Source organism: Parasteatoda tepidariorum, chromosome 4, assembly GCF_982258835.1.
Source record: "Parasteatoda tepidariorum strain Cologne lab strain chromosome 4, Ptep-v5.0, whole genome shotgun sequence".
NCBI lineage: Eukaryota > Metazoa > Arthropoda > Arachnida > Araneae > Theridiidae > Parasteatoda > Parasteatoda tepidariorum.
In genome coordinates this window covers 36,591,470-36,616,831 of record NC_141758.1, presented here as the reverse complement: position 1 = coordinate 36,616,831, position 25,362 = coordinate 36,591,470, and the positions used below count along the sequence as shown (strand labels likewise).

General features: G+C 27.6%; 1 protein-coding gene across 7 annotated transcripts in view; it reads right to left on the bottom strand.

The window, feature by feature from the left end:
* Positions 1-25,362, bottom strand: part of Cul2 (cullin 2) — a 32,940-nt gene that overhangs the window by 6,377 nt on the left and 1,201 nt on the right. For 5 of the 7 annotated variants that reach the window (XM_087160925.1, XM_071182151.1, XM_087160924.1 and 2 more), the window contains exons 2-16: positions 23,739-23,875; positions 22,813-22,915; positions 21,480-21,574; positions 21,085-21,184; positions 18,302-18,384; positions 17,559-17,658; positions 13,859-13,969; positions 13,446-13,608; positions 12,423-12,547; positions 11,713-11,820; positions 10,478-10,540; positions 6,564-6,692; positions 5,368-5,454; positions 2,737-2,883; positions 480-557 (exon numbers count right to left, since the gene is read on the bottom strand). In XM_087160925.1, coding sequence (XP_087017051.1) covers positions 480-557; positions 2,737-2,883; positions 5,368-5,454; positions 6,564-6,692; positions 10,478-10,540; positions 11,713-11,820; positions 12,423-12,547; positions 13,446-13,608; positions 13,859-13,969; positions 17,559-17,658; positions 18,302-18,384; positions 21,085-21,184; positions 21,480-21,574; positions 22,813-22,915; positions 23,739-23,857 — 1,611 coding nt within the window. In that variant the 5' untranslated portion in view covers positions 23,858-23,875. Of the gene's footprint in view, positions 1-479; positions 558-2,736; positions 2,884-5,367; positions 5,455-6,563; positions 6,693-10,477; positions 10,541-11,712; positions 11,821-12,422; positions 12,548-13,445; positions 13,609-13,858; positions 13,970-17,558; positions 17,659-18,301; positions 18,385-21,084; positions 21,185-21,479; positions 21,575-22,812; positions 22,918-23,738; positions 23,876-25,362 lie in introns of all 7 variants that reach the window. The other 2 variants (XM_071182150.1, XM_071182148.2) reach the window with 1 other exon arrangement.

The following is a 25,362-nucleotide window of genomic DNA, read 5'->3' as shown; positions in this document are numbered from 1 at the left end:
CTATAATTTCTTACTAAATGCCTGATTGGAGATTTAATATTCTGCTTAAAAATTGTAATTTAGTTTCATTAATTTTTTCTTTTTATTATAAGAAACTCATATTACACAAATTTTGAATTTGTCAAAAGAAAAAAAAACTATTCTGAAAGGACTTCTAATGAGAATCCTTTTAAAAAATTCTGTGATTATTTTGTTAATTGGATTAAAATTATTTAAATAAACTTTACAAAGGGATAAATTCAAATATTTCTAACAACTAATTTCTATGAAACAAAATTTGCTATCCTCCTCTAAAAGTAGTAATTAAGTATATAACCCATAATTTACCCTATTAAAATTTTATGGTAAGAATGTAATTAATCAAGTTGAAATTAAGCACGGAAAGCAGAAATAAGCGGAAGAGTAGTATGCCTGCAAACATTTGTTATCCCTTTTCCGAGATGAACACAAATTAAATATCAAAAATATAGCGAATTTACCTTTTGTACACTCTTTTCAAGCTCTAAGGGAATGGCAAAAGGTGAAATAGCTGTTTGACCAAGTGGCCAGGCACCTGCCTAAAGAACAATTATAATTATTACACAATATGAACAGTAAAAAATGTTTTATTAGCAAGAACTTTACTAAACTCAGTGGCGCGACAGCCCATAGAGGGCCAAGGCCTACTGTGCCCATCTCAGTTTTCTTGACCTTGGGCTCTGGGGTGCAGGAACAGATGTTCCGGTCAGGTGGTCAGCCGAACGCGGAACCCCCAGTGTTTAGTTCCCAAGCATGCTTGGTACTCATTTATCGACCCACCGAAGGGATGAAAGGCTGAGTCAACCTTGCCCGGCCCGAGGATCGAACCAGGGACCTGTGGCACGACAGCGCGAGGCGCTACCGCTCAGCCACCGGGCGTCAGCAAGAACTTTAAGGCAACTGAAAAACTATTCATGTATTAAGTATATACGCCAATAGTTTTATACAGTGGAATCCTGATTTTATGTTTTTCATCGGAATACTGTAAAAAAACGAGCAAAGCAGGATAACATAAAATCATGATGAAAAATGTAAGTATGTTTCTCAAAAATTGAAACTTATGAGATGAACTACTAAACAAAATGTGTTATCTTTACATGTTTTTCTAAATAATTTCAATCACGTCGCTCTCAATACTTACTATTGTTTGCTTTATGGTTTACATTTGCAAATGTTTCAGATTTTTAATGCTTTGAAACTCTATATCAGTTGTAGGTATATCCTTCAAAATGTTTTCCTCATCTTCATCGTTTTCACCACTATCATCAGAAGCAGGCATTAGATCAGATATTAAAGGAATGAAAGAGTAATAGGGTGCATGTTGCAGTTGATATAAGCATCATCGACTTCGGAAGATCTTCAGATGTGCAATTTTATTCCTAAGGGCCCATGTTCCTGTAGCAACTGAGAAGCAATTAACCCCGAGAAGCTTCACGAAACCCATCTGTAATGCATTTGAGTCGACACTGTCCAATGAAGAAAAAGAAATGATTACCTAACAAATTGTTTGGTGTAACGTTTTTCAAATTATTGGATAGTTAAAAGATTGAAGTTTTGTGAGAAAAAATTTCACTGGCAAATATTACAATTTAAGCTACCATACTTCCTTTCCACTCTTGTAGACAAAAAGACAAGATAGAACAGGAAGTATGTGAGAAAAGCGACAAAATAAATCTCTTTTTTTAGAAAGAAGAAAAAAAGATTTTGATCTGTTTGAAAAACATATAAAGCGGGATTTTCTCAAAAAGGGTAACGTAAAGTCTGGAATAATTCAACATTATCGGTATGGTTAATTTTCACGGACTAGCAGAAAATGATGTAGGAAGTCAGATAACGTACGATGCGGACAACGTAAAACCGGGTATTCAATGCTTTAAGCATATGAGCAAAAACTCCAGAATGTTTAGAGGAAATGGTTTTAAACAATTACCAAAGGTTTTATTAAACTCCTTTCTAGACTATAAAGTGAGAAAGATAATAATATCAGAAAATTATCACCATTGATAAGATTTTTTTTTCTTCTTTTAGTTGGTTAGCAACAAACTCGTTTGAGGAAATATTTTGGCAGAACAATGTAAAGTGCTCCTTTGTTGGCTATTCAATTGTCCAACATAACAGAAATAAAATACAAATGCTGCCACCAGGATTACTGCATTTCCATTTTTATTGATTCTATATTCACAAATAACCAAATTTAGTTAAAATGTAGTACATCTGTGAGATAGAACTGCGAAATCCTAAATAATATTTAAGGGCAGCAAAAACTATTTAATTGACTTTAGCTGTAAATTTTCTTCGTGAATTATTTCATTTGTTAATATTTTTAACTTTAAATTTAATTACCATTTGTTAAATAGAATTAGTTTTAATTGTTTCGGGCTTCTGGTATCTTTTGAAGTATTTAAAAAAAAAGTATTTTGGAGTCTGTGAAAGCAATAGCTTTATAAGCCAAGTTTTCATTTATTACATTTTAGCAAGATTAGGAGAAAATAGCATTAACAATTCTCTTTGCTGCAAATAAATGAATTATAATTTGATTTGAATGCCCTGAAACTCCTAATAATTTCATCGAATATATTTTTTCTTTTCAGGGCGTTTATTTCAATGAGCACAAATGCAAAATTTTAAAAGAGGATTTATACATTATGAGTAAAAATCTAAAATTTATGAGTCATGACTTTTGTTTGATGAATATGGGATGAGGTGAAAGACACTTACTTGTAAAACGGAGATACTGAAATTAATTCCAAGATCGACATTTTCATCCCTCAAATACTGATTAAAGCGTCCTTGAAGATCACCACTCACACTCACATCTGTGAACATTCTATGGAGTTTGCTGGTGAACTCATAACCACAAGCTTGCTGTTAAAAAGAATAAAAAGATATTTAGATTAACCAAAAACTTTTTGTCGAAAAAATTTAAACTTTGCAAACGATAATTTTTGTCAGGATAATGAACAATATCACTATACAATTTTCCCAAAACATAACAAATAAATAAAACTATTAAAAAAATTTATAAATACAATAAAAGCTTGACTATCCGTAAAAGATAAGAACTATCGATTTCTGTAGAAACGATAATTCTGGAGGACTTTAAATCTCGATTTTTGACATTATCAGACATGTGATAGTTGGAAGAGATAATTATCAGAAATTTTTTCTCAATGTGCAGTTTTCTTTATTTTAGTACTTAATTTTTCTCTCATAATTACTTGATTTTTCAGTCATTTTTATGCACAAAAGCAACATTTACAAAATTGAAACAGAGAAATTTTTTCTTTATCAAATAATAAGATCGAAACACGAATTTATGATGGTATTGAGTGTGGTGGAAAGTAATTACTGAAACATGCGATTCGAGATTTTTATGTTGTAATGTCATGTTAAAAATTAATTTTATCTAATTGTAGTCAAATGAAAAAAGGGCGTTAATATATCACATTGATTAAACAATTTTTCAGTTCCAAATCGGAATTTTCAACAAAATTGCTTTAAATTCCAGACATTTTTTTAAATATCATGTTTTACATTTTTAACGCCAAAAATTTCAGTTTTTGATACTACTATATATACTGAAAAAATGCTATATTAAAATAAAAACATTTATAAAAAATAATGGTTTATTTAACTCTCCTTTTATAGATGCATGATAAAAAAAAGGAAACAAAATTAAAACAGTTAAAGGTAAGGAATAATTAAGGTTATGTTTTTTTATTTTCATGTGTAACAAAAGAGTTGTGTCATGTACTGATCAAGAGATGATGAGTTAGTGTGCATTTAACTTTTGTGTATGGTTGTTTGTTTACTGAAAGCTTTGACCAATCTTTCATATGAAAGCGTGGAGTTTTTGATTCCCACTAGAGATATTGAAAATGAAAGAAACATTTGAGATATATTACAATTATTAATCGAAAATTTTGATTCTCACTAGAGATATTGAAAATGAAAGAAACATTTGAGATATATTACAATTATTAATCGAAAATTTTGATTCTCACTAGAGATATTGAAAATGAAAGAAACATTTGAGATATATTACAATTATTAATCGAAAATTTTGATTCTCACTAGAGATATTGAAAATGAAAGAAACATTTGAGATATATTACAATTATTAATCGAAAATTTTGATTCTCACTAGAGATATTGAAAATGAAAGAAACATTTGAGATATATTACAATTATTAATCGAAAATTTTGATTCTCACTAGAGATATTGAAAATGAAAGAAACATTTGAGATATATTACAATTATTAATCGAAAATTTTGATTCTCACTAGAGATATTGAAAATGAAAGAAACATTTGAGATATATTACAATTATTAATCGAAAATTTTGATTCTCACTAGAGATATTGAAAATGAAAGAAACATTTGAGATATATTACAATTATTAATCGAAAATTTTTTCAGCTTAAGTTCATTAGACAACTATTCCATTAGACAAAAATCCACGGCATAACATTAGACAATTTTTTTTCATTCCAGACATTAACTTTCTTTTTACTTTAAAACTGTCTGAGGTTTTGCCAGTCGTCATCTTCATTGTAAGTTCTGTAGTTGTTATAAGTTTTAAATCGGTTTTAACTTAGCGTTTTAGTCTAGGGGACATTCCCTTATCACCTTGCAAAATAGAAAGGACAGCATTTAGTAAAAGTTTCGAAGAAATTATTTAAATCATTATTCTCTTTGATGTTAGCATACAATAAATGTAAAACACCTTAAATCCTTTTTGAATGAAAAAAGAATGACACGATCCCCCTAAATTCTTATCGTAAGTCCTAGGTGGTAATAATTTGCAGTCATTCATAACCTCCATAACTTTCTTTTCGATACAATAAATTTATCAATCATACTTTTCTTGTTTGAAAATTGTATTCAATTTAAACAAGTGGTTATCTTATGGCATGTTACTTTTTGAAAATGGCAGCAATGAACGGCATGCCATTTTTAATACATTTTTCACCTATTAAGAACCTAGAAAAAACATTGAGTTAGCAATAGTTTTTTGAATAGTTACCAAATTCTTATTAAAGCATAGCTTTGTTAAAATTGGTCAAGTATTTTTCAGATATAAGTTAATTATCATAGTATTTTTTAGCGCTTCCAATACAGTGACCTCAGATTATAGCGACAGTTTTTGCATAGACTACGAGGATCGTTTTATCAAGCGTCGACTGTAGTATCTGCGAGACCTTCTTACATTAGTGTACTAATATGTTTTACATATCAATTTAATAAAATTTCTCCATTACTGAACAAAAACCTTCTGAAAAAAATCATTTATACAAAAATTAAATAGGAAAAAATTGCTAAATTAAATGCTATATTGCACCACTCACTTTTAATTTGTTTATCATAGTCTCTTCAGCATCCATAGACATAGATTGAGCATAAATTAATCTCTTCGCCAGCATCCTGGCATAAAACTAAAAAAAGAAAAATTTTGAGAAATGATGAAGAAAAAAAAAACACATACCTGCCAACTTTTACGCATTTGGCATAAAATTTTATTTCTATATTTAAAGTGGTAGTAAAATGTATGCTTTCTACATACATCCTTGCATTTACAAACTTAATTTATAATCTTTTTGACCACCACTATTTTTAAAAAAATTAATTATATAAAATAATATGCAATACTATTATGATAGTCCGCATGAGCAGTTTCAAAATACAACGTATGCTTCTGCCTAAAATTGTAATTTAAATTCTATTTTAGTACCATTGGGGAAAATCCTCCTCGAAAGGATTGAAAGTTGGCAGGTATGAAAACATGATGAATAAAAAATTCCTTGCAAACACTTTACAATCGAAAGAAAAACATATACAATAGCATGCATTGCCGATGAAATCAAACAGCGCAAAAAATATTGCACAAAACAATAAAAATCAAATATACAAAATTTTCTTTAATTACTGAATCTCTAAAATTGGTTTTAAAAAAATCAATTATTTAAATATAGTGATAAAAATAATATTTCAATACCAAAAGAAGGTCAAATTTACTAAAAAATATTAATTTCTTCAATTTTGAATTTGATTAAAAATATAATTTAAAAATTACAAATGGTAAAATTTTATTAAAACCTATATACATATGTCACATTGGTACACCTTTATCAGTAATATAAATGGCAAAACAGAGATTTAGAATTGAAAGGCGGACACGCCACAATAAAGAGATAAATGTACAGTTAAAAAGTAACAATATTAATTTGGCAGCAAAAGTTAAAAAAGTTAGTGATTTGTAAATGTTTGGAAATAATTGAAGAAGTTATATTATTCATTATTTTAAAATTTGCATTGATGTCAGTTGCCTTTTAATGCAATTTAAAGTAATTTGATTAAGTTGTGCAAAACTATAACAAACTCCGAAATAAATAAACCTATTCTACAACATCTTTACAAGTAAGCTTCGAAAAAGTAAATAGCAACAACTATATTTGTTAACAAAATCAAAACAGACAGAGAAGTTTTATTATTAAACAATTTTGATTCCCCTGGTAATGAATTTCAACATTTAAGAAAGCAATACCTTTTGAAAGACATCCTTGTCATCAATGTATTTAAAGACAGTGATGGATTGCCCTAATTTTGATTCAACTTCTGTTTCTGTACAGGTCTTAGCATTCTTCTTTAACAAGGAATCACAGTACTTTGCTAACTGAAATAGTAATCATTACAATTAGTGGTTAGACAATTGAAATTACTTTGAAATAAAATTTTATCATAATTATTTTTTTGCATAACATAGAAAAAATATAATTCTTTATTTATTTGTTTGTTAATAAAATAATAATAAACCTCAGATAAGGGAGATAATCTCTAACAGTCTTCAGCGAATAAACTATTAAATGGCTAAGGTATAGGGGGGGGGACACTTTTAACTAGACAGACGGGAGTATGTAAGTAAAAAAGCTTTTTAAATTCTTTATATGGCTGTAGAAAAAAAAAAAAACTTTCACAAACTTTATTAAATTTTAAATGTGGATGAGAAGCTATTTTTTTCACCATTGATTTTTGCAGAGATTTACTGATAACTTTAAAATATAAATAAATAATAGAAAAATTTATTGCTTTGTTTATGCAAATGTGGGTAACAGTAAAGGTTGGGGTGAAATCAAGAAGACAGGCTAACACAGAGGACCTATTATTTCTTCCGAGTTATGTGTTCATATATTTGATCATTTTTCATCAAGTTTATTTGCAGTTATAAACAAAAAATTTATAAATTTGGCTATTTATGAAGACAGAAGTTTAAATTTTACCAATTCTTTATAGTAAGTAAAATTTAGAAAATCCTGCCCACCTTCCAGGAAAAAAATTTCGCAAAAATTAAATTAATTTGAGTTAATAATCTTAATTTCTTTTATAAATTAAACTCAATCCTAAAAATATTTTAACATATCATTATTTGAATTAGAAAAAAAAATGGCCCTTTAAAGGGTAAAATTTCTTCAAGGTGGTCACATCTCATTTTGTATGGGACAATAGTAAAATTACCATTTCGTCATGAATTTTGACTATAAACTGATTGCATTCGTATTCTATGATTGTATCTCGCATTGCAATAACTATTTATATTTTAAAGTTTTAATTTAGTCACTTTGATTTAGTTAAAAACTATTTACAGCATCAGAATTTCTTAATTAACATGTCCTCCTAAACATACAATTTGTTGCCATGAGAAAGGCTACTTTACCGAGGTTTCCTTATAATTTTATTTTGCATTGCTTAAAAAAAAGAAAAAAAAGAGCATTTTTTTAATTTGTCTGCTAGTGTTAAGTATATGTGACGGATGATATTGCTTGCGAAATTTTTTTAATATTATTTTAATACTTCTTGTTCTAATAACTCGAAATCGAAGACACCATAAATTACATTAATAATTTTTCGCTTGCTTTAGTAATTAACTAATGAATAAAAATCAAGTGGTTAAAATTATGACACAAATCATTGACTCTCTCATTGTAACAACATACATGCCAACATTGGAGAAATAAAATAGAGATTTCCCTAGCGACATTTTTTAAGCTACCAGTAAAGTTTTGATACATCATGCATAATAATGTAAGTCAAAAAGAGAAACTCAAAATTGGAAATAATTTAAGCACTTACATTTAGCAAAGTAAAAAATATGCATAAAAATCTTAATCTGAAGATTTTTTAAACCATTATTCATAATTACTTAAACTATAAACACTCAACATATTGTAGTACCGGCAATATCACCATCTGTTGAGAAATAAGAGAAGTATTTTTGTAATGAGGGGATATTTTATCGCCAATTTTTTATTTTTTAAAAATTTCTTCGACAAATATGGAGAAATTTGAGAATACAGTAAAACCTGTCTATAACGATACTGTAGGGACCTAAATAAAATATTGTTATAGGCAGGTTATCGTTATAGACAGGTTTGAAATTTAAAAGTATACGTTTAAAACTAATGATAAATGAAACTTCTTTTATAGGCTCCAAATGAAAATTTTACTTAGAATTATGAAACAGCACACAAGAAAAATTTACTTACAATTTTATGAATCAAAACAGAAATTATTTAGAAAAATAATCGGTTAGTTTTGTTTGTTTATTTTTGGAAGCAATTGCCATTTCCATGCACATAGATTTCAGTCCATCTAATGAATTCAAATGAACATCAGTTACATTTGGTAACGTTGCAACAAAATCTTGCAAATTGTTAATTAGCAATATGGCATTCTCGGGTGAAATTTGAGTCCTGTTTTGAGAACAGTCAGCTGCTTCTTCCTCATCACTTTGATCACCCGGGATAACTTCTGCTAAAATCGCTATTGAATAGGAATTCCCCTCTTGTCGTGTCGCAGCGATGTCTCGTCAGTGTGTCACACGTTTTTCTGACGAAGCTCTCTCCCTCCTACAATACCCCTTCACCAATTTCTACTGCTCTAATTTCCCCTAAAAGTGGCTTTTTTTCTCAGAAACAATGAAAGAATATTACATCATACAAAGGAGATGAAAAAAATTTTTTTTTGTTATCTCACATTTAGGCTCGATGGGGAGTCGTTTTCCAACGGTAGAAAAATCGGAATAGAACTATCAACTATCAAAAGAGGAAAAATTATCGTTGTAGACATGTTTAACTGAAAAGTGGTTATCGCTATAAACAGGTTAAAAATACATTGAGTAAATAGGAATTTCACCGGGACCTCAAGGAAATATCGCTATAGACAGGTTTATCGTTATAGACAGTATCGTTATACACAGGTTTCACTGTATATGGGTAAACAGGAGTTAGTTGTCAAGTAAAGGAGTCTTCGTTAAAAAAACAGGAGACTTGGCTTATATCAACAAGTACCAACATATGAACATTATACTAACATGTAATAAAAAATTGTAAATATTTAATAATTAACTTCATTGTTTTCTTGATTCGCGAACCCTTAACCCAGTGATTCTCAACCACTGTGCCGTCAAATTCTTAAAATGTGCCGCCAAATATTAGAAATGATACAATAAAAATTATAAGGCTTTTTTTTATTACAAGTAAAGTCTAAATTAAAAAGAAAAGTGTGTGTATATATACTGTTATATATAGACTTTTTATATAATTTTTCCTCGCTTTAACCGCGTGAACATCTTTGTCGGCGATTGACTTGTTTCTGACAGTTTTAAAATAAGAAGGAAGTATTTAAATTGCCTTTGACAATTAAAAAAAAAAAGTTAAAATAAGTAGGAAATTTAATGACTATTAAAATTATTAATTAACAAAGGAAAGCAAGATAAATATTAATTTTCAAACGGAAATAAAAGCTAATCATTAAAGTAAACTATGCAATTAATAGTTATAAAAGAAATTAACAAAGGATGTAACAAAAAAATAAGCTAGCAATTAATAATTAGCAAAAAAAACTAGTTAACAAGAAATCACAAAAAAATAACAGTTAATAGCTATAGGAAACAAGCTGACAATTAATAACCAGAAAAAAAAAATAACTGTTACTAACTAATAAGAAATTAATCGAAAGAAATAATTAATCCCTTAATAAACGTACTTTGGTAGTACATATTATTTTATTTCACATTCAAAATTATTATGACAAACTATTTAAATGAAGTAAATAACTTTTAAATGAATTTTTTTCATTGTGTGCCGTCAAATTTTGAAATCGATAAAAGTGTGCCGCCACAAAAAAAAAAAAAGGTTGAAAATCACTGCCTTAACCAAACATTTGATGAAAAAGTGTGGTTTTCAGTTTCTTGCACCTTTCTCCTTTTCAGATCTAGAATGAACTCTGAGATTTCTAAAACAATTTTCAGAATTCATAGATTATTTTCTTAACTAACAGAGTTTTGTGTTGACAATTGACCCTTTAAAGGATATGATAGATTTATAAATTTGCCCTTTAAGTTAGTTACGAAGCAAAACTAGACATTTATGAAGTAATAAAAAGACATAACACAATGCTTACCAGTTCAGGAGATCGGCAAGAAAACTTTGAACTCCCTTTATAATTAATGACTGCTGAACATGCCTATAAGAAACATATAAGATAACATCTTACTTTCCTGATTTATAAAAGCAGTATTACAAAACAAATTCAAAACAATTTGTTTTGTTGAACTTATTAAAAAGAATAGATTCTTACGACAGAAAAATATACGATGTACAATTTTAAAATAAGTATTTATTACAAAACATGCTATGGGTTAAAAATATTCCAGATGTAATTTATCTATTTTAAACTTACAATTGCTAATACTTTAAATGGAAAATTGAGTTGAGAATTTTTAAGATTGGGAAGAAAAAAAAAAGTCCAGAAATTTTTTTAAATAAAATCAGAGATGATTAAAGAGTAATTTAGTTGCACCTAACTAGTATCTTTTTCATAAAGTCCAGTCATTTCAATTATTTTTTCTTTTCTTTCTATTTTTAAATCTCTCATTTATAGGGTTTTACTTAGTTTCTGACCAAATTCTGTAGACTGTTTTTTTTTTTTTTTAAAGAACTTAGGAAATTTCTGCAGTATTGGTATTTAATTTGCTAGATTTTTTAAATAAGTTACTTTTTAATTTTACTGCAACAGAAAATCACATTTAGCTGAACTTGACTGTAAAAAGAATGCTTGAACAGAAATTGCCAATGACATTATCTGCAAAACATAAAATTTAGTTCTGTTTGAGGAAGGAAAAAAATGGTATGTGTAACATTCAATGTCCCAATACTGATTTACTTTCAAGACATATTTCTGTTTTAGAGGTTACTACAAGCACTTTAAATTAAGTCAACAGCCTTAGCAATTTTTTTTATGAATACTCAAAAATTAATACTACAGTGCGATATAAAAAAGTTCTTACAGTATTGTTGGAAATAAGGCCTAATTTAAGTAAGCTTTCATACAATCACAATCATTCAAAAAAGAAAAAAATATATGTATATATATATTTATAACCACAATTCATTACAATAACATAATCTAATAGAATAAACTATTAATTTTAATTAGAATCCCGTCAAATGCTATCTAGAGAAAAATGTGAACAACTTTAATAGAATTTAAAGTGTATCTTAATGTATCTTTAATAAAGCTCTAATTATCTGTTAATCAAAAAAGAAAGAAAAAAAAACATTTTTTATGAGACATTAGTCAGTTATAAAGGAGACTGTGGGCAACTTCTTTAGAATTTAAGGTGTAATTCAACATACCTTGTCTAAGGCTCCAATAAATTGTTGATCAGCAGAAAAAACATTTTTTATGAGATTGCTGTATTTTTCATGAACTTCAAGGAGAGATTCCACAAATAATTGAGGCACCTATAAAGAAAGACGTTAACAACGGAAACACAAAAAATTACAATGCGGAAAAACATTTAAAAAATAAAAAGACAGGTTAAATATTTTATATATTAAAAATGTGTATTTGTCAACTTTATGTCCTAAATTTATATGTTATCCAGGATACTCTCCCAGAAGACTGGGTGGGTTAAGTAAATTTTTTTTCTTTATCAAGTGGTAAAATTAAAGTTCATATAGTTTATTTTTAGCATTTAAGTTTCATATATATTTCGTAAACATAAAAACTCAATTTTTTTTCACCTTTTACAGCATTACTTAAAATAACTTATATATAAAAACATCAAAGGAACATGAATTACTACACATATATAAATTATTACAAACTAGAATTTTAAAAGCCACATGTAAAAACATTTTAATTTTGTAAAATTTATAAATATATAATTCTTTAAAAAATTGCTATTTGTCAACAAAAAAAAAATAAAATAGCTATAAATCCACAAAAAAAAAAAAAAAAATAGTTGTGAACATTTATTGAAAAAGTTCAAAATTATGGATTTTAATTTTTTAAAGAAAAAATATGATTAATTAATTTTATGAATTATAATAAAGATTCATACATTATCTCCTTTTAAATTATATACAACATCTAATCCTCTTTTAGTGATGTGCTGTTGAAGTTCTTGAATAAGAGCATCAGATGCACTAGGGATGGATTTCAAAAGGAGGTACAGGTGTTGCAGGTCTGTAAAAACAAATAACAGAATAAGCATTTATTTTTATTTGAAACACCTTTACTTAATACAACAATGATAATAAAATTTGCACAATAATTGGCTAATAAAAGAAAAAAAAATTATTTATCACTCTATATGTGAGTGCATAGAAGAAAAAAAAAAGATTTACCATAATGATTTTAAAGCAACCAATCTGTCCTTAATTACCACCCAACAGTGGACTGATCGTAAATAATAAAATGTGAAAAGGAGCTCTGACTTTTTTCTGAGGTTCTGTAGAAGATGCTTGTCAATTCTGTTTTATAAAGCTCTTAATTGTAATAGAATTTTATTATTTTACAATTAATATTAATTAAAAATTTAATAGATGTTTTTAATAAAACTTTTTATTTAAGATCTGGCAGTTTCACATTACTTAAAAAAAAAAAAAAAAAAAATTAGATATTTTTTTTCTATAATTGATAAGCAGATAAGAAAAATATAAGACAAATGTGGGACATTTTTGCAAGGAAATGAGGATGGTTGCTCTAACTGCTCATGGCATAAACTTCTATTTTTAACATTATTAGACACATACATAAATTTTTACCTGTCATTAAACTTTAAAATAAGCAAGTAAAAAAATATTATAGAAAAAGATTCAGATAGCAGTAATAGATAATTTTTTGATGCTGTTACATTTATTATTTATTTATAATAAATGCACCATAAGAATAACAGTGCAATAAGTTTGCTGTTAAATGCCTATAACAAAATTCTGTTTTCTTTTTCAATATTAAAGACAAATTTATTTGAAAAAGGAGAAAAATTGCGTCATAAAATTTATATCAGTTGTTTTGAAAATATATAGACACTCACATATATTGAATTATATTTTAGTAAAGGCAGAAGATAAACTGAAAATACCTCTTCTACTCTCCTGCTCTACCATCCTTTTGCATTCTCCATGTAGAAACTGAAGATGATCAGCTACCATTCTACGTTCACATTCTTGTGTTACTCTAGGATAGGAGCTGGGGTGTAGGTACTTACGACTTCGTAAGTTTTCTTCGTCTAATCGTTGGAGAACCTATCAATAAGACCAAAAAAAAAGTAAATCATAACTATTAGTCAAATATTGGTTAAAATAACTTGAGACACTAACAATAATCATTTTTAAACAGTTTTAACAGCTGCATAAATTTTACAAATTACATTTTTGAATATTTTGTCACTGTAAAAATGAGGTGAAGAAAAGCATCAAAAGAGAAAGGAGTTCAAAATATATTAAATCAAAATGGCACTTAATTTAACTGAATATGAGAAGTTGAAAATATTACCTTTTCCATGTATTGTGAGCAATCATTCTCTTGCAGTAGGCGGTTAGCTTCTAAAGTATAATGTTCTCCAGTTTTTATTAAGAAAGGCTTCTCAAAGATTTCTTGGTAATACTAAAGAGTGACAATTAAAGAAATTATGAGATTGACATACAAGATGCAATTTTTTAGAACTTACTTAATATATATTTCATTGCTTTTCTAAGATATTGTTCGGAGTAAAATTCAATTTGAATAACAAGGTGTAATATAATAAACAGGTGTGCTTATGTCGTAATACTCAAGGTTTAATGGTTTGTAAAATTTTAATCCAATTACAAAACTTTTTTTTTTAGCAAATAATTTGTGCACTAGCATCTTTACCTTTTTCTATTTATAGAAAGTTTTATACTGTTTTTTGGCTTTTATTAGCGTTTTACATTCAAGTTATACAATATATATACACATAAATAAAGGGTGTTCAGCAGAGGTCTGACTGATTTCAAAATTAAAAATCTAAGAAATGTGAGGAATAAAACAAACGGTATGTTTGTTCAGGGTATCTGCTACATTTTAGATTTTCAAATTCACGACTTTTCATGATTTTCCATGACTATTTCCAAGAGTTTTTCATGACTTAACAAAGTTACTATTTTCTCGGACAAAAATGCAACAATAAATTAAAAAAAGCATTATAATAACATTAATTGAAATTATAGGTATAACCAAAACTGCTATACTCTGCATTTTCATATTTAGATTTTAAATTTAAAAAACAGAGTAAAGAAAGTGTTGAAACAATAAAATAGCTGAAAAAATACAAAAGCAAATAATTTTTTTCCCTGTAGAATTATATTCTAAAGAAACTTTTCTTGCTCATCTGAAAGGAAAGAAATACTCCTGATTTTTCTGTTCTCATTTCGGAATAAAAAAAATTCGCCAATGACTGGTTTGCTTCAACTAGAATTTTAAATTAATAAATTTTTTAAAAAAATAAATAATAAAAATTCTTAAATCACAGAAGAGTTTAAAAGATAATTCCCTCTAGAAATGATGTTTTTTCCCCCCTCATTTTTTGAAAGAACACCATGATTTTTAAAGAACATGATAAAATAACTTTATATTCTAATAAAATATGCCTGAGTGGTGATTTTGTTAGGAATTCAGATATTTGGAACAGGATAAAATTAGATTAATTGGAGAAAAAAAAAAAAAAAAAAAAAAAAACAATTTTGGAGCAGCAAAACAAAATTTGAAGCATATTTAATAAAAAAAATTAAAACAAGAATTTAATAACAAGAGTTTTTTGTTCATTAATAACATATCTTATTTTTTATACTTTTTTGAAGGTCCTTGCATAAACAAATTAAGTTTCTTTTTGGTATCTTCCAATACTGTTAAATATTCTGCTATCCTCGACTTAGCCTCAGATAAGAGGAATAGAATTATTAGGACACACAATTTTTTTTTTTTTTTGCAGAAGATAAGGATGTCATCGCATTTGTGGTATCTAGTGCAACATCTATTAAATTTGAATTTTGCCAAATTTCTGCATTTTCTACATACAAAGATTTTAAGTGCTTTCCTGTCAAACTAAGAAAAGCAGAACTCTTTAAAAAACGCCCTAACAATGTTTAAACTAGAGACACCATTTCATCATACAGCAAGTGAATCAATGGTGTCTCAGTTTGGAAAAGACCTAAAAATTTATCTAATATAGCCGAAATATTTCTTAAAAATGAGCTTTTGGCAAAAGCAATTTAAATAAATTCAATATTGAGTGGCTCATACTATTTTTTAAATTAATAATTACTTTATTTAATTCTGTAAAAGGTAATATAAAACTCTAATTAATTTAACTATTAAAGGTAATTGAGTATATTTTTCTTAAAATTTAAATAAATGTTATTTATAGTAGTATATTCAACAAAACATTAACAAGATTAATATTGATCATACCGAATTTATAAAAATATGTAAAAAATTAAGCAAACTTTAATAAATTTATATTACTAATGTTAATTAGTGAATGGCCCCTAAATTTTTTTAATTAAAATTGATTACCTAGTACAGTATTCTATTAATGAAATAATTAAAAAAATTAAATAATTTTAAAATGCAAATACAATGAGTATTGAAGCTAAAAATTTTTTGTCAGAAGCAAATTATTATACTGTCCCTACACTCATAATATTTAACAAATCTATAATAATTAAAAAATTTTATATCAATTGTTTTAAATCAAATCCTTATGAGATGAATTAAAGTATTTTTGAATGACAAATCTGAAAAACATAAGATTTATTTGCTGCTTTAAAAATTCTGAAAGCCCCTTTCTTCATACTTATTTAAAATCTTGCCTCTAAATATTATTAAGTTTTTTCTAAAACAAAATAAGAGCACTGAAAATTTTGAAAGTAATATAATAACACAATAATAAAATGCAATAAGTAAAAAAAAATATTAGTAAAAGAAAAGTAATAAAGTATAAAAAAATGTTTACAAACAATTTGCAATTAGTGGATGGTCCCTCAGATAAAAATTTACATTTAAGAAACTCAATTAATTCTATCTTTATTAATTAAATGAATAAAAGGGAGATGGAAATTTTGAGGTTTTGAAGCTTTATGATTCTTGACTGCTCTGAGGATCAACATGAAAACATGTACTTAGTGAATGGTCCCCAAGTTAATTCCAAGATCATGGGCACTATTCTATAAATAGAATAGAGCAAGAAGGCCCTTAGCTTGCCATTGACGAAGACTATAGCACTTCAATAACGATGAAATTAACAAGAGAAGTAAAATTTTCTTTTGCTATTAAAATTTGGCAATATTTAGCTGGTCCCCGAAAATTTGTGGGAAGTCTCGGTTCCAATTCAGAGAGTGAAAAATGAAATCTGAAATTGAGTGAAGCAGAGTTGCACATGAGAGTGCAAGAATCCTTCCCACTGAATCCAGAGCAACCCCCCCACATGGCAGTAGCTGGGTTGCCGCAAAATTGTGACTTGGCGATACCTAGCTGGAAATATCCCTTTCAGCACAGAGCGGCGCAATTTAAGCCTACTACTTCAATTTGGAGCATGTAGGCGCAGGTTTTCACAATTGGCACAGATCGGCGCAATTGGCGCAGCACTTGCAACACTGGGAGACCTAAATCCATGACTTTCCATGATTTTTTTCAAAAAAGTAGCAAAAATCATGACATTTCATGACAAATTTTGTTCAATACTGAAATTCATGACTTTCTATGATTTTTCATGACTTTCCAGGTGCGCGGATACCCTGTTTGTTGAAAAAACTGAAAAATTTTTGTACAGAAATTTTGGAATTTCGTAACATAAGTCGCCAACAGATAGTGCTGTAAACCAATGATGACCAGAGTTAATTAATTATAGTGTTAAAATGCTAAAAGTGGCTGTCATACCAGATTAGCAGGTTCAAATATCTATTCAACAACATTTGTTTCTGGTACTGAAATATTATAGGTTGGATTAGAATCCTACAGCATATATAATCTCATCAAGAAATCTGTTTAGCAAACAGTACCACCTGTTGGCAACATTCCAAAATTTCTGCATAAAAATTTTACAACTTTCACAATAGACATTCTGTTTGTTTCATTCCTCTATCATCCTTTGTTTTGCAAATTTTTAATCGCAGTTCTCCACTTGGCATCCTGCACATATTCATACTACTTTCCAATGCTTTAACACTTTACTTACGAATAGGTTGTCATTCTTCCTATAATCTTCAACCTGGACAAATGACTGTATTACCCCATGAAAGACGGACTGATTCGGTGGAGAGTCTCCCTGTCGGTCCCTAGAAAAATATCATTATTTTTTTTAACACCTTAATCTTACATAATGAATGAATTACATAAATGAAGTACTCTTGCAACAACCAGCAGCAAGCCAAAGGGATCATATCATAGAAGTTGAGTCTCCATACTTCTGTAACCAGCGATTTGATGGTTGCAATATTGGGAAGATTGAGCATTTCATAATTGAAAGTTGTAAAAAAATTTTTTCAATCAAGATAAAACACATATTAATTTTACTATTGCTGTAATTTAAAACTTTCAAGAATTTAATTTATTAAATTTAGAAACAAAAATAACTTTACCAATTGAAATCCCTTAAATTGGTGTTTCTTAAGCGGATTTATTCAAAGGACTAACAAAATATTTTAGTGTTTTATCACAGACTGGTAAAGTTTGTAATTTGGACTATTGGCAAAATTTTTTATACATACTAAATTGTAGCACTGGAGCAACTTTTAACCAACTAGTTTCTAATCATTCACATAATGTTTAGAATAAATGTATTTAAATCTGAATGTAATTTATATTAATTCTAATACAGCAGTAGAGAAACAATTTTTTAAATGACTTAGTCAAAATATTGATGAAGCTTGAGTGAAATAGTCGAAGATAAGATTTAAGCAAAAACTTAATTAGACTCACTGTTTTATGCCCTCTAAAAGTAAATGAACTAAGTTGTCAGATAGCTTCTCTATCATATATTTCTTCCAAAGGTCTAAACCTAACTAGAAAAAAAAAAAGAAAAGAAGAAAATAAATAATTGCATAATACATAATATTTTATAAGGATTGAGAAAGCATAGAAATTATGGTTTCAGCACAATCCTTTTAATAAAAAGTTAACATAATCTTGAAATATAACTTAAAATCAGTTTACTAGCAAGAAAAAAAAGGGCCTTTCCTATAGATATACATAGAGTTTATCCCTGTGTATAAGCAGACCCATCTCTGGTATGTTGGTACAAGTATTTCAGGTATTTTGGGAGTATAAGTCAACTGTTGAAAAAAGCCAAATATGGGCATTTCTTAAATTCAAAAAAAAAAAATTATGTTTTTTTCAAGTATAAAATATTACACATTAAACTTTAATAATTACATGATCTCCTTCAAATAAAGATGCCACATTAATAAATGCTGAGAGGTGACCATTTAATCAGAAGAAAACTCTTACAAAAACAGTAAAAACAAGAAAATGGAGTAGAATCTAACACAGATGATGTTCCGGAATTCTTAAATTATAGTATATCTTATAAGATTTCATAATGTAATAGTTTTTGAAATACTCTTAAATAAATTATATTAAACTTCTTTTTCTTTCAGAACATAATTTCATGTATTATTTCTAACAAAACCTTTATTTGTAAAAAAAAAATAGGATAAGAGAAAATGTAAACAGTGTTTTCATCATAGAAAAAAAATGGGTGAGAATTTCTCACCCTTTTTCAAAAACAGGGTGAGATTTCAGAAAGTTAAGTGAGATTTTTAAAAACTTAAAAAACACAAATAGACTTGAACAAAAATCACTTCTTTTATAATAATACATTTGTAACATCTTCTCTATTTTAAAGCATTGAATCTTTTTGCTGCTTCATCATAGAAGATTTTGCCTTTACTAGGTATTTGTCCATCTTACATTAGTGCATAAAAAATTTGAACGTCTTACATGAAAAAACCTTACCTACGGTAAAAACGTGGTTGCAGAGAAATGTGTTCTGAAAGGGCTTCCGTGGTTGGGAGCGGTTGTGTTCTGTTGTTCGAAAAGGTTCTGAACAATACTGGTAAATAGGGAAGCTAGATAATGGGGCAAATGTTGAAAGCAACTAAAGATCCAGGAACAAAAGTGAAATGAATTTTATTCTAAATGGTATAATTTGAAGCTTTTTCCAAAATGCGAGAAATTCGCGAATTTCTCGTGGTAATCATTTTTTAATGCGAGAAAAAAAAATATGCGACATTCTCGCGTTTTCGCGCTGTAGTGAAAACACTGATGCAAAGTTAATAGTATATAAGATATTCAAAATTGTTTTTTAAAAATGGCAAATTGATATTGAGTGATTCATACCTATCTCATTGTTTACAATGCATCAATAATCTCTTGATCAACAAATGTCTGACTTTATTGCCAGTGTGTAAATCCAACATCTTCGCAAAATTTTGGGGAGTTTGGGAAGTTGACTTATACACTGGGATATACAGTACTTAAAGAAAGACTGACTAAGCAATAAAAAGAAAGTTCTCAGAAATTTTAACCTCAATCTTATTATCATTTTTGTAACCACAAATAATTATTTTTTAACAGGTTGCCAAAACTAAAAACATTTTATAAACAAAAATCTATTCGAATAGATTTCTTTGACTCATAATCACTTTTTTCTTCTTCTTCAGTTTAATAATTAGTAAAATATTAATCAGTACAAAATCAACCTAACAAATTCAAACAGCAGGTTCCAACAAACAATTCCATTAAAAGTAATTGAGTAAATTAAACTGAAAGTATTATTGAACAATGTTAAGACTACTTCTTACACTTTCACTAAAAAAGAAAATTTAAAATAAAAAGTACATTTACATTTAAAAATATGTAATAAGGATCAACTTATTAAGACAATAATAAAATTAATAGTAATTACAGTGAAAATGCAGAAAACTGTATTTTATTCCATGATTTATTTTTATCCTTGATATTTACTAGCAAACTGTACATAAATTTTTTTTAAAACTAAATGTTCAATAAAAATATTTTATTTAAAAAATGAATAAAACTATTACTAATTAGGAAAAACTTTGTAGGCTAAAATAAAGGATTACAGTAAATAAAAATAACTGTGCAAGAAAGGAAAATACACCCCTCCCGATATTAATATATTTAGGATTTAAAATTGTATTAAGAAAAAAGTGCAATTTCCCAAGATTTTCCAGAGTACTAAACATTCTGACATTAAGAATCTGAGAGTCTGTAACAATAATTAAAACCAAATATAAAATATAAGAACTTTTTAAAGGTATACTAATGAATTAAAAACTTTATATATCTTTGCAGTCTCAACAAAAGTTAAGCTCACATTTCAATAAGATTTTAGTCAATAGTTAGAGGTTTCAATAAGTTTTTTTATGCAAGAAATACCCTCATTTTGAATGGAATAAAAAAAATATTGTATAGCATACACACAGCATTAAATACTATAATATTCAAAAAACAATTATATATAATAATTAATTACATGCCAATATTAAAAATATTAGAGATCATATATATAATAGTATTTTTACAAAACATTATTGTGTTTACAACTATAGAAGCGATAAGAAGAAATACTTTATTTAAAGAGTTAAAACAGCAGTGTTCTAATTATTTTACCTACTACCTAAATAACTATGTATAGTAGAAAGCAATTGAAACTAATACAAAAATGAATTATAAATTACTTCGCCAATTTCAAGCATTTGATCACCAATATCTGATCTTCCATATTGTAAGTCAGCTTCATTAAATCTCTGTTTCTTAATGTGTTGAGTGTTTAAATACCTAAAAAAATAACTTGAATTTAAGAATTACATACATATACAGAAATTGAATTAAAGAAATTGAAAATTGAGAGAAGCTTTAAAAGAAAAAAGCATATGAATTGAAGTATATAGGACCCAATATATAATGAAAGTAATATGAATTGAAAATAAATAAATAATAATAAAAAACAATGAAGGATAAAAAAGAACAATAAAACTTTATATCATTTTATTTTGAAAATAAATATTCAACATAGATTTGTAAATATTTATTATTCTTCATAAAGCAATCATTACATATTATTCAAACTTACATGTAGAGTTTATTTAAATATCCAATCCCTTTACTATACTCCACCCAGCTCTGATAATAGGCAGCTAATAAACCTTCTTGAGAGGATACAACTGACTGAAAATGAACAAATAATGCAAAGATTGATTAAAACAGAAATAGTAGAACAGTAATGGGAAGGACAAAAAGAATAATGCTTAAAAGACCATTATTTTCTGACAAAATAACTTCTAATATTAATTCATATGTTAAAATCTCTTTTTCCTTAACTCAGAGCCGAACCATTTTTAGATAAAATGATTAATAAATGACTTAAGACATTATTATAATAAAAATGTTTTCCTTCAAGCAATGATGATGAGAACCATTCATAACTCAATTTATCACACAATTAAGAAGTTTCTAGCGACATTCTCCCTAAATAATCCCTAATACTAAAAACGAAGAATAAGTGGATTCCTGGATTTGCTGCTATACTTCCAATATTAATAAAATGCAATAAAGAGAGAGAGTTTTAATCTTCATCCTCCCCGATTCCTGTGAGCCTTAACTCTCGACCATATACATAATGATGTGCATATATATTGTAAGCAATCATAATGATGGATGAAATAATGCAGGATAAATTCAGATGAGTTAAGGCTGATTTCTCATTTCTACCTTTTATTCAATCAGAGAAACATATTTCATGAGAAATGACCACTTTTTATAGTAGGGGTTTTTAGGGAAAAGTGTTGCAAGATTCCCCATCAAGTCTTAATCACATAGTAAAGAGGAAAAAATGAACACTTTTTAATAGCTCTAATCATTTAGGTCAAATTATCCTTACTTCTTTAAAAGAGGTTTTATGATACATAATTATTTCTAAGAAATGGTTAACATTGGTCAAAAGGAATAAATCTGTAAAGCTATTATGTATAATAAAAAAGTTTTCTGTTCAGACTAATAAATTATAAAGAGATTTCAAATAAAGAATTAATCTAAAAAGACTCATTATATTTATATATATGCTACTGTGAATGATCGAAATTGGTGGTTGTTGACTTCCACCAGTGAATGTTGACAATCACATAGTCGCTTTGGTAAATGTCTGAAATATATAATATAGTTAAGGCCAATGCCCGGTACTCAAAACATTGATGTTTCTCCTAATCTATCCTCAGCAGATATTAAAATATCGAATAAATATAATAATATCAACGAATAAATTAATATAATCGGATATAACAAATATTTCGACCGTTCACCGGTGAAAGCGTTCTCTTGATTTCAATCATTCACAGTAACATATTGCAAAGTATTAAAATCTATCTTTAATTTCTACTAAACAACATATAAATATTAATAAAAATTACCTTGTGAAGATGTTTAACATGCTCTTCAAGATACTTTTTAGTTTCTTGGTATAGCATATCACCCAAAGGCTCAGGAAAAGCAACACAAAGTGTGTAAACATCAGTGAAATAGTATTAAAGTTATAACTATGTTTATGCAAAAACAAAAATTTTCAACACTTTACAAACATAAATAAAATCCTCAATAATTTTTTTATCTAATAAGACATAGTTAAATAAGCAGCATATCCAAATATGTTTGCCCAGAATATTTGTCACTTAAAATATAAAATCACCAAGATTCACTCCTGAAATCATCTTTAAACTTTTCATCTACCTTAAAAATAGCCAGAAAAAAAGTTAAGAACTACTTTAAAAGCAAGAAGTACAAATTACAATTATGTAGAAATTTATTTCTCCTGCCTTGAGGATTAAGTTAATTTTTTAAGCAAGGACATATTTCAGTTGTTTTCTTTTTCGAAATATTTCAATAAAAATATTGGCTTTTTAATAACTTTAGTAAGACCTTCTTTTAAGTTTAAGCTCAAGGTACAGAAAATTCTATCTTATGTTTTACTACAAGTCTTTAAAAAAATTTACATAAAAATTGAACTACTTTTACCAGTCAAAAAAATTATCATTCTTTTAAAGGGCAGATAATTTTTGACAGTTAAATTTTTAAAAACAGGGAACCTTAAGTTAGTTAAATATCAAATTATATAAAATTTCTACTCAATGGAGCATAAGTTATTAACAGCATGTTTGATTTTTATCGCATTTCAGACAGTAAATTGTTTTGCAAGATAGATAGACATGTGTTACAAAAAACATAAGCTGTTCTGTGTTCATATTAAAACTTATGCTTTAGAGCATTAATCAAAATTTAACGCAGGTAAAAAAAAAAACTGCCTTTTTACTTCATAATGCAATTTCTATAAAAAGGATATGTAAATCTGTCATTCCAAGTGTGGCGGCTGATATCTCCCAGTGTAATGACACCTTCCACTGTTTCCTTTAGAATATTCCATACAGAAGTAAAATCAACAACCCTCGGTCTTAATGACATTTTCAAAAATTAACTGAGCTGCAAAGACAAACAGTTTTATTATATTAACATGGAAATGTTCTATAATATAGTCATAATACTACTGGCGTTAGGGTAATTGATATCTAATATAGATACTGGGGTAATAGGCTTTTAGTGTGACCTCGAGACAACTGAGTATTTTTCAGTGTAATTGACTATGGTGTATAGCACATTTTAAGAAATCTAGTATGTATGTGATTACTTCAAGAATAATAATGGTGTAATGTTCCAGCGATAGAAAATATTTACATACATTTTATTGATAGGTGTAATGTTGAAAGGCTAAATAACACCTGATGTCCGGCACACTCCATTTTGCTGTTTCAGTGAACTGACCAGTAGTTGAGAATTCGTCATTTTCAGAGTTCTCCTTAGGAACAGAAAAGAGCATGGCACTTTCTCTCAAAAAATGTCACTTTGAATTTTGAAAGGGAAATCACTTAACACCATAAAAATTTAACAAATTGTGTGATATTACGGAATAACTAAATTTGGTCTCCAAAAAATTTTTAAATTATCCTCTAATAATATTTTATGTGTATATTTCAGAAAATAATTCTCTCTCATTATCAAAATAAGAGAATATTTGTAGTTCATAAAAATGATTAAAGGCATGCTAAGAAACAATCTTTGTGCATACATTAAAAAAAAAAAAACCTAAAAAGAAGATTGATAAACAACTTGAAAGCTTTATTTTTATAATTCAAACTGAAAATTATGAGAAAATAAACATTTAAATAGGCATTTAAAAAAAAAGAAAGAAAAAAAAGATAATTTATTTAAAAAATTCATTAATATACCGAGCTCTGAAAAAAGTAATACTTATAAAAATTTAACCAGTTGAAAATAATCTCAACAAAGAAAATATTTGTTACTGTAATCAGAACAATATAACCTATAAACACAGATAATTTAACCAGTGTGTAATTATTAAAACAGTTAAATAATTCTTTTTAAAATGGAATTTGAATAAAAAGACAGTGTTTTTAAGGGGTGGTGGAATATTTTTACAAAAAGGGCACATTAATAGGGATCAAGGGGCAGGCCACCCTTCTAAAAACACTTGGAGATAACATGGTCATTTGTGTTGAAATCTTGCTTGAGAATTGTCTGAATAAGTTCAGACGGACAACTGATATTCTAGATGAGGTCCAGTTCTCTATATTTGTACTGGAAATACCTTGTCTTGTTTGAGAGGTAGTATTACTACGTAAAGTGAGATCATCTCAATTTAGTCTGATAGTTTTCAGAAAGAAATGATGGAATAACCTTTAGATTTTGTTTCTGTTACTATTTTGAGGCATTTCTTGAAGAAACAATAAGACAATGTAAAGATTAGTGTTTCTGGAGTGCGTGTTTGACCAGTGATATACAATGAATACTGGTGAAATCTGTTTCAACTAAGATGTTCTGCTGTTCTTTGAACTTCTGTTCAACCTACCCAGTGAAATTCTATTGCTACTGTTGTTAGTGCCCTTTTACAA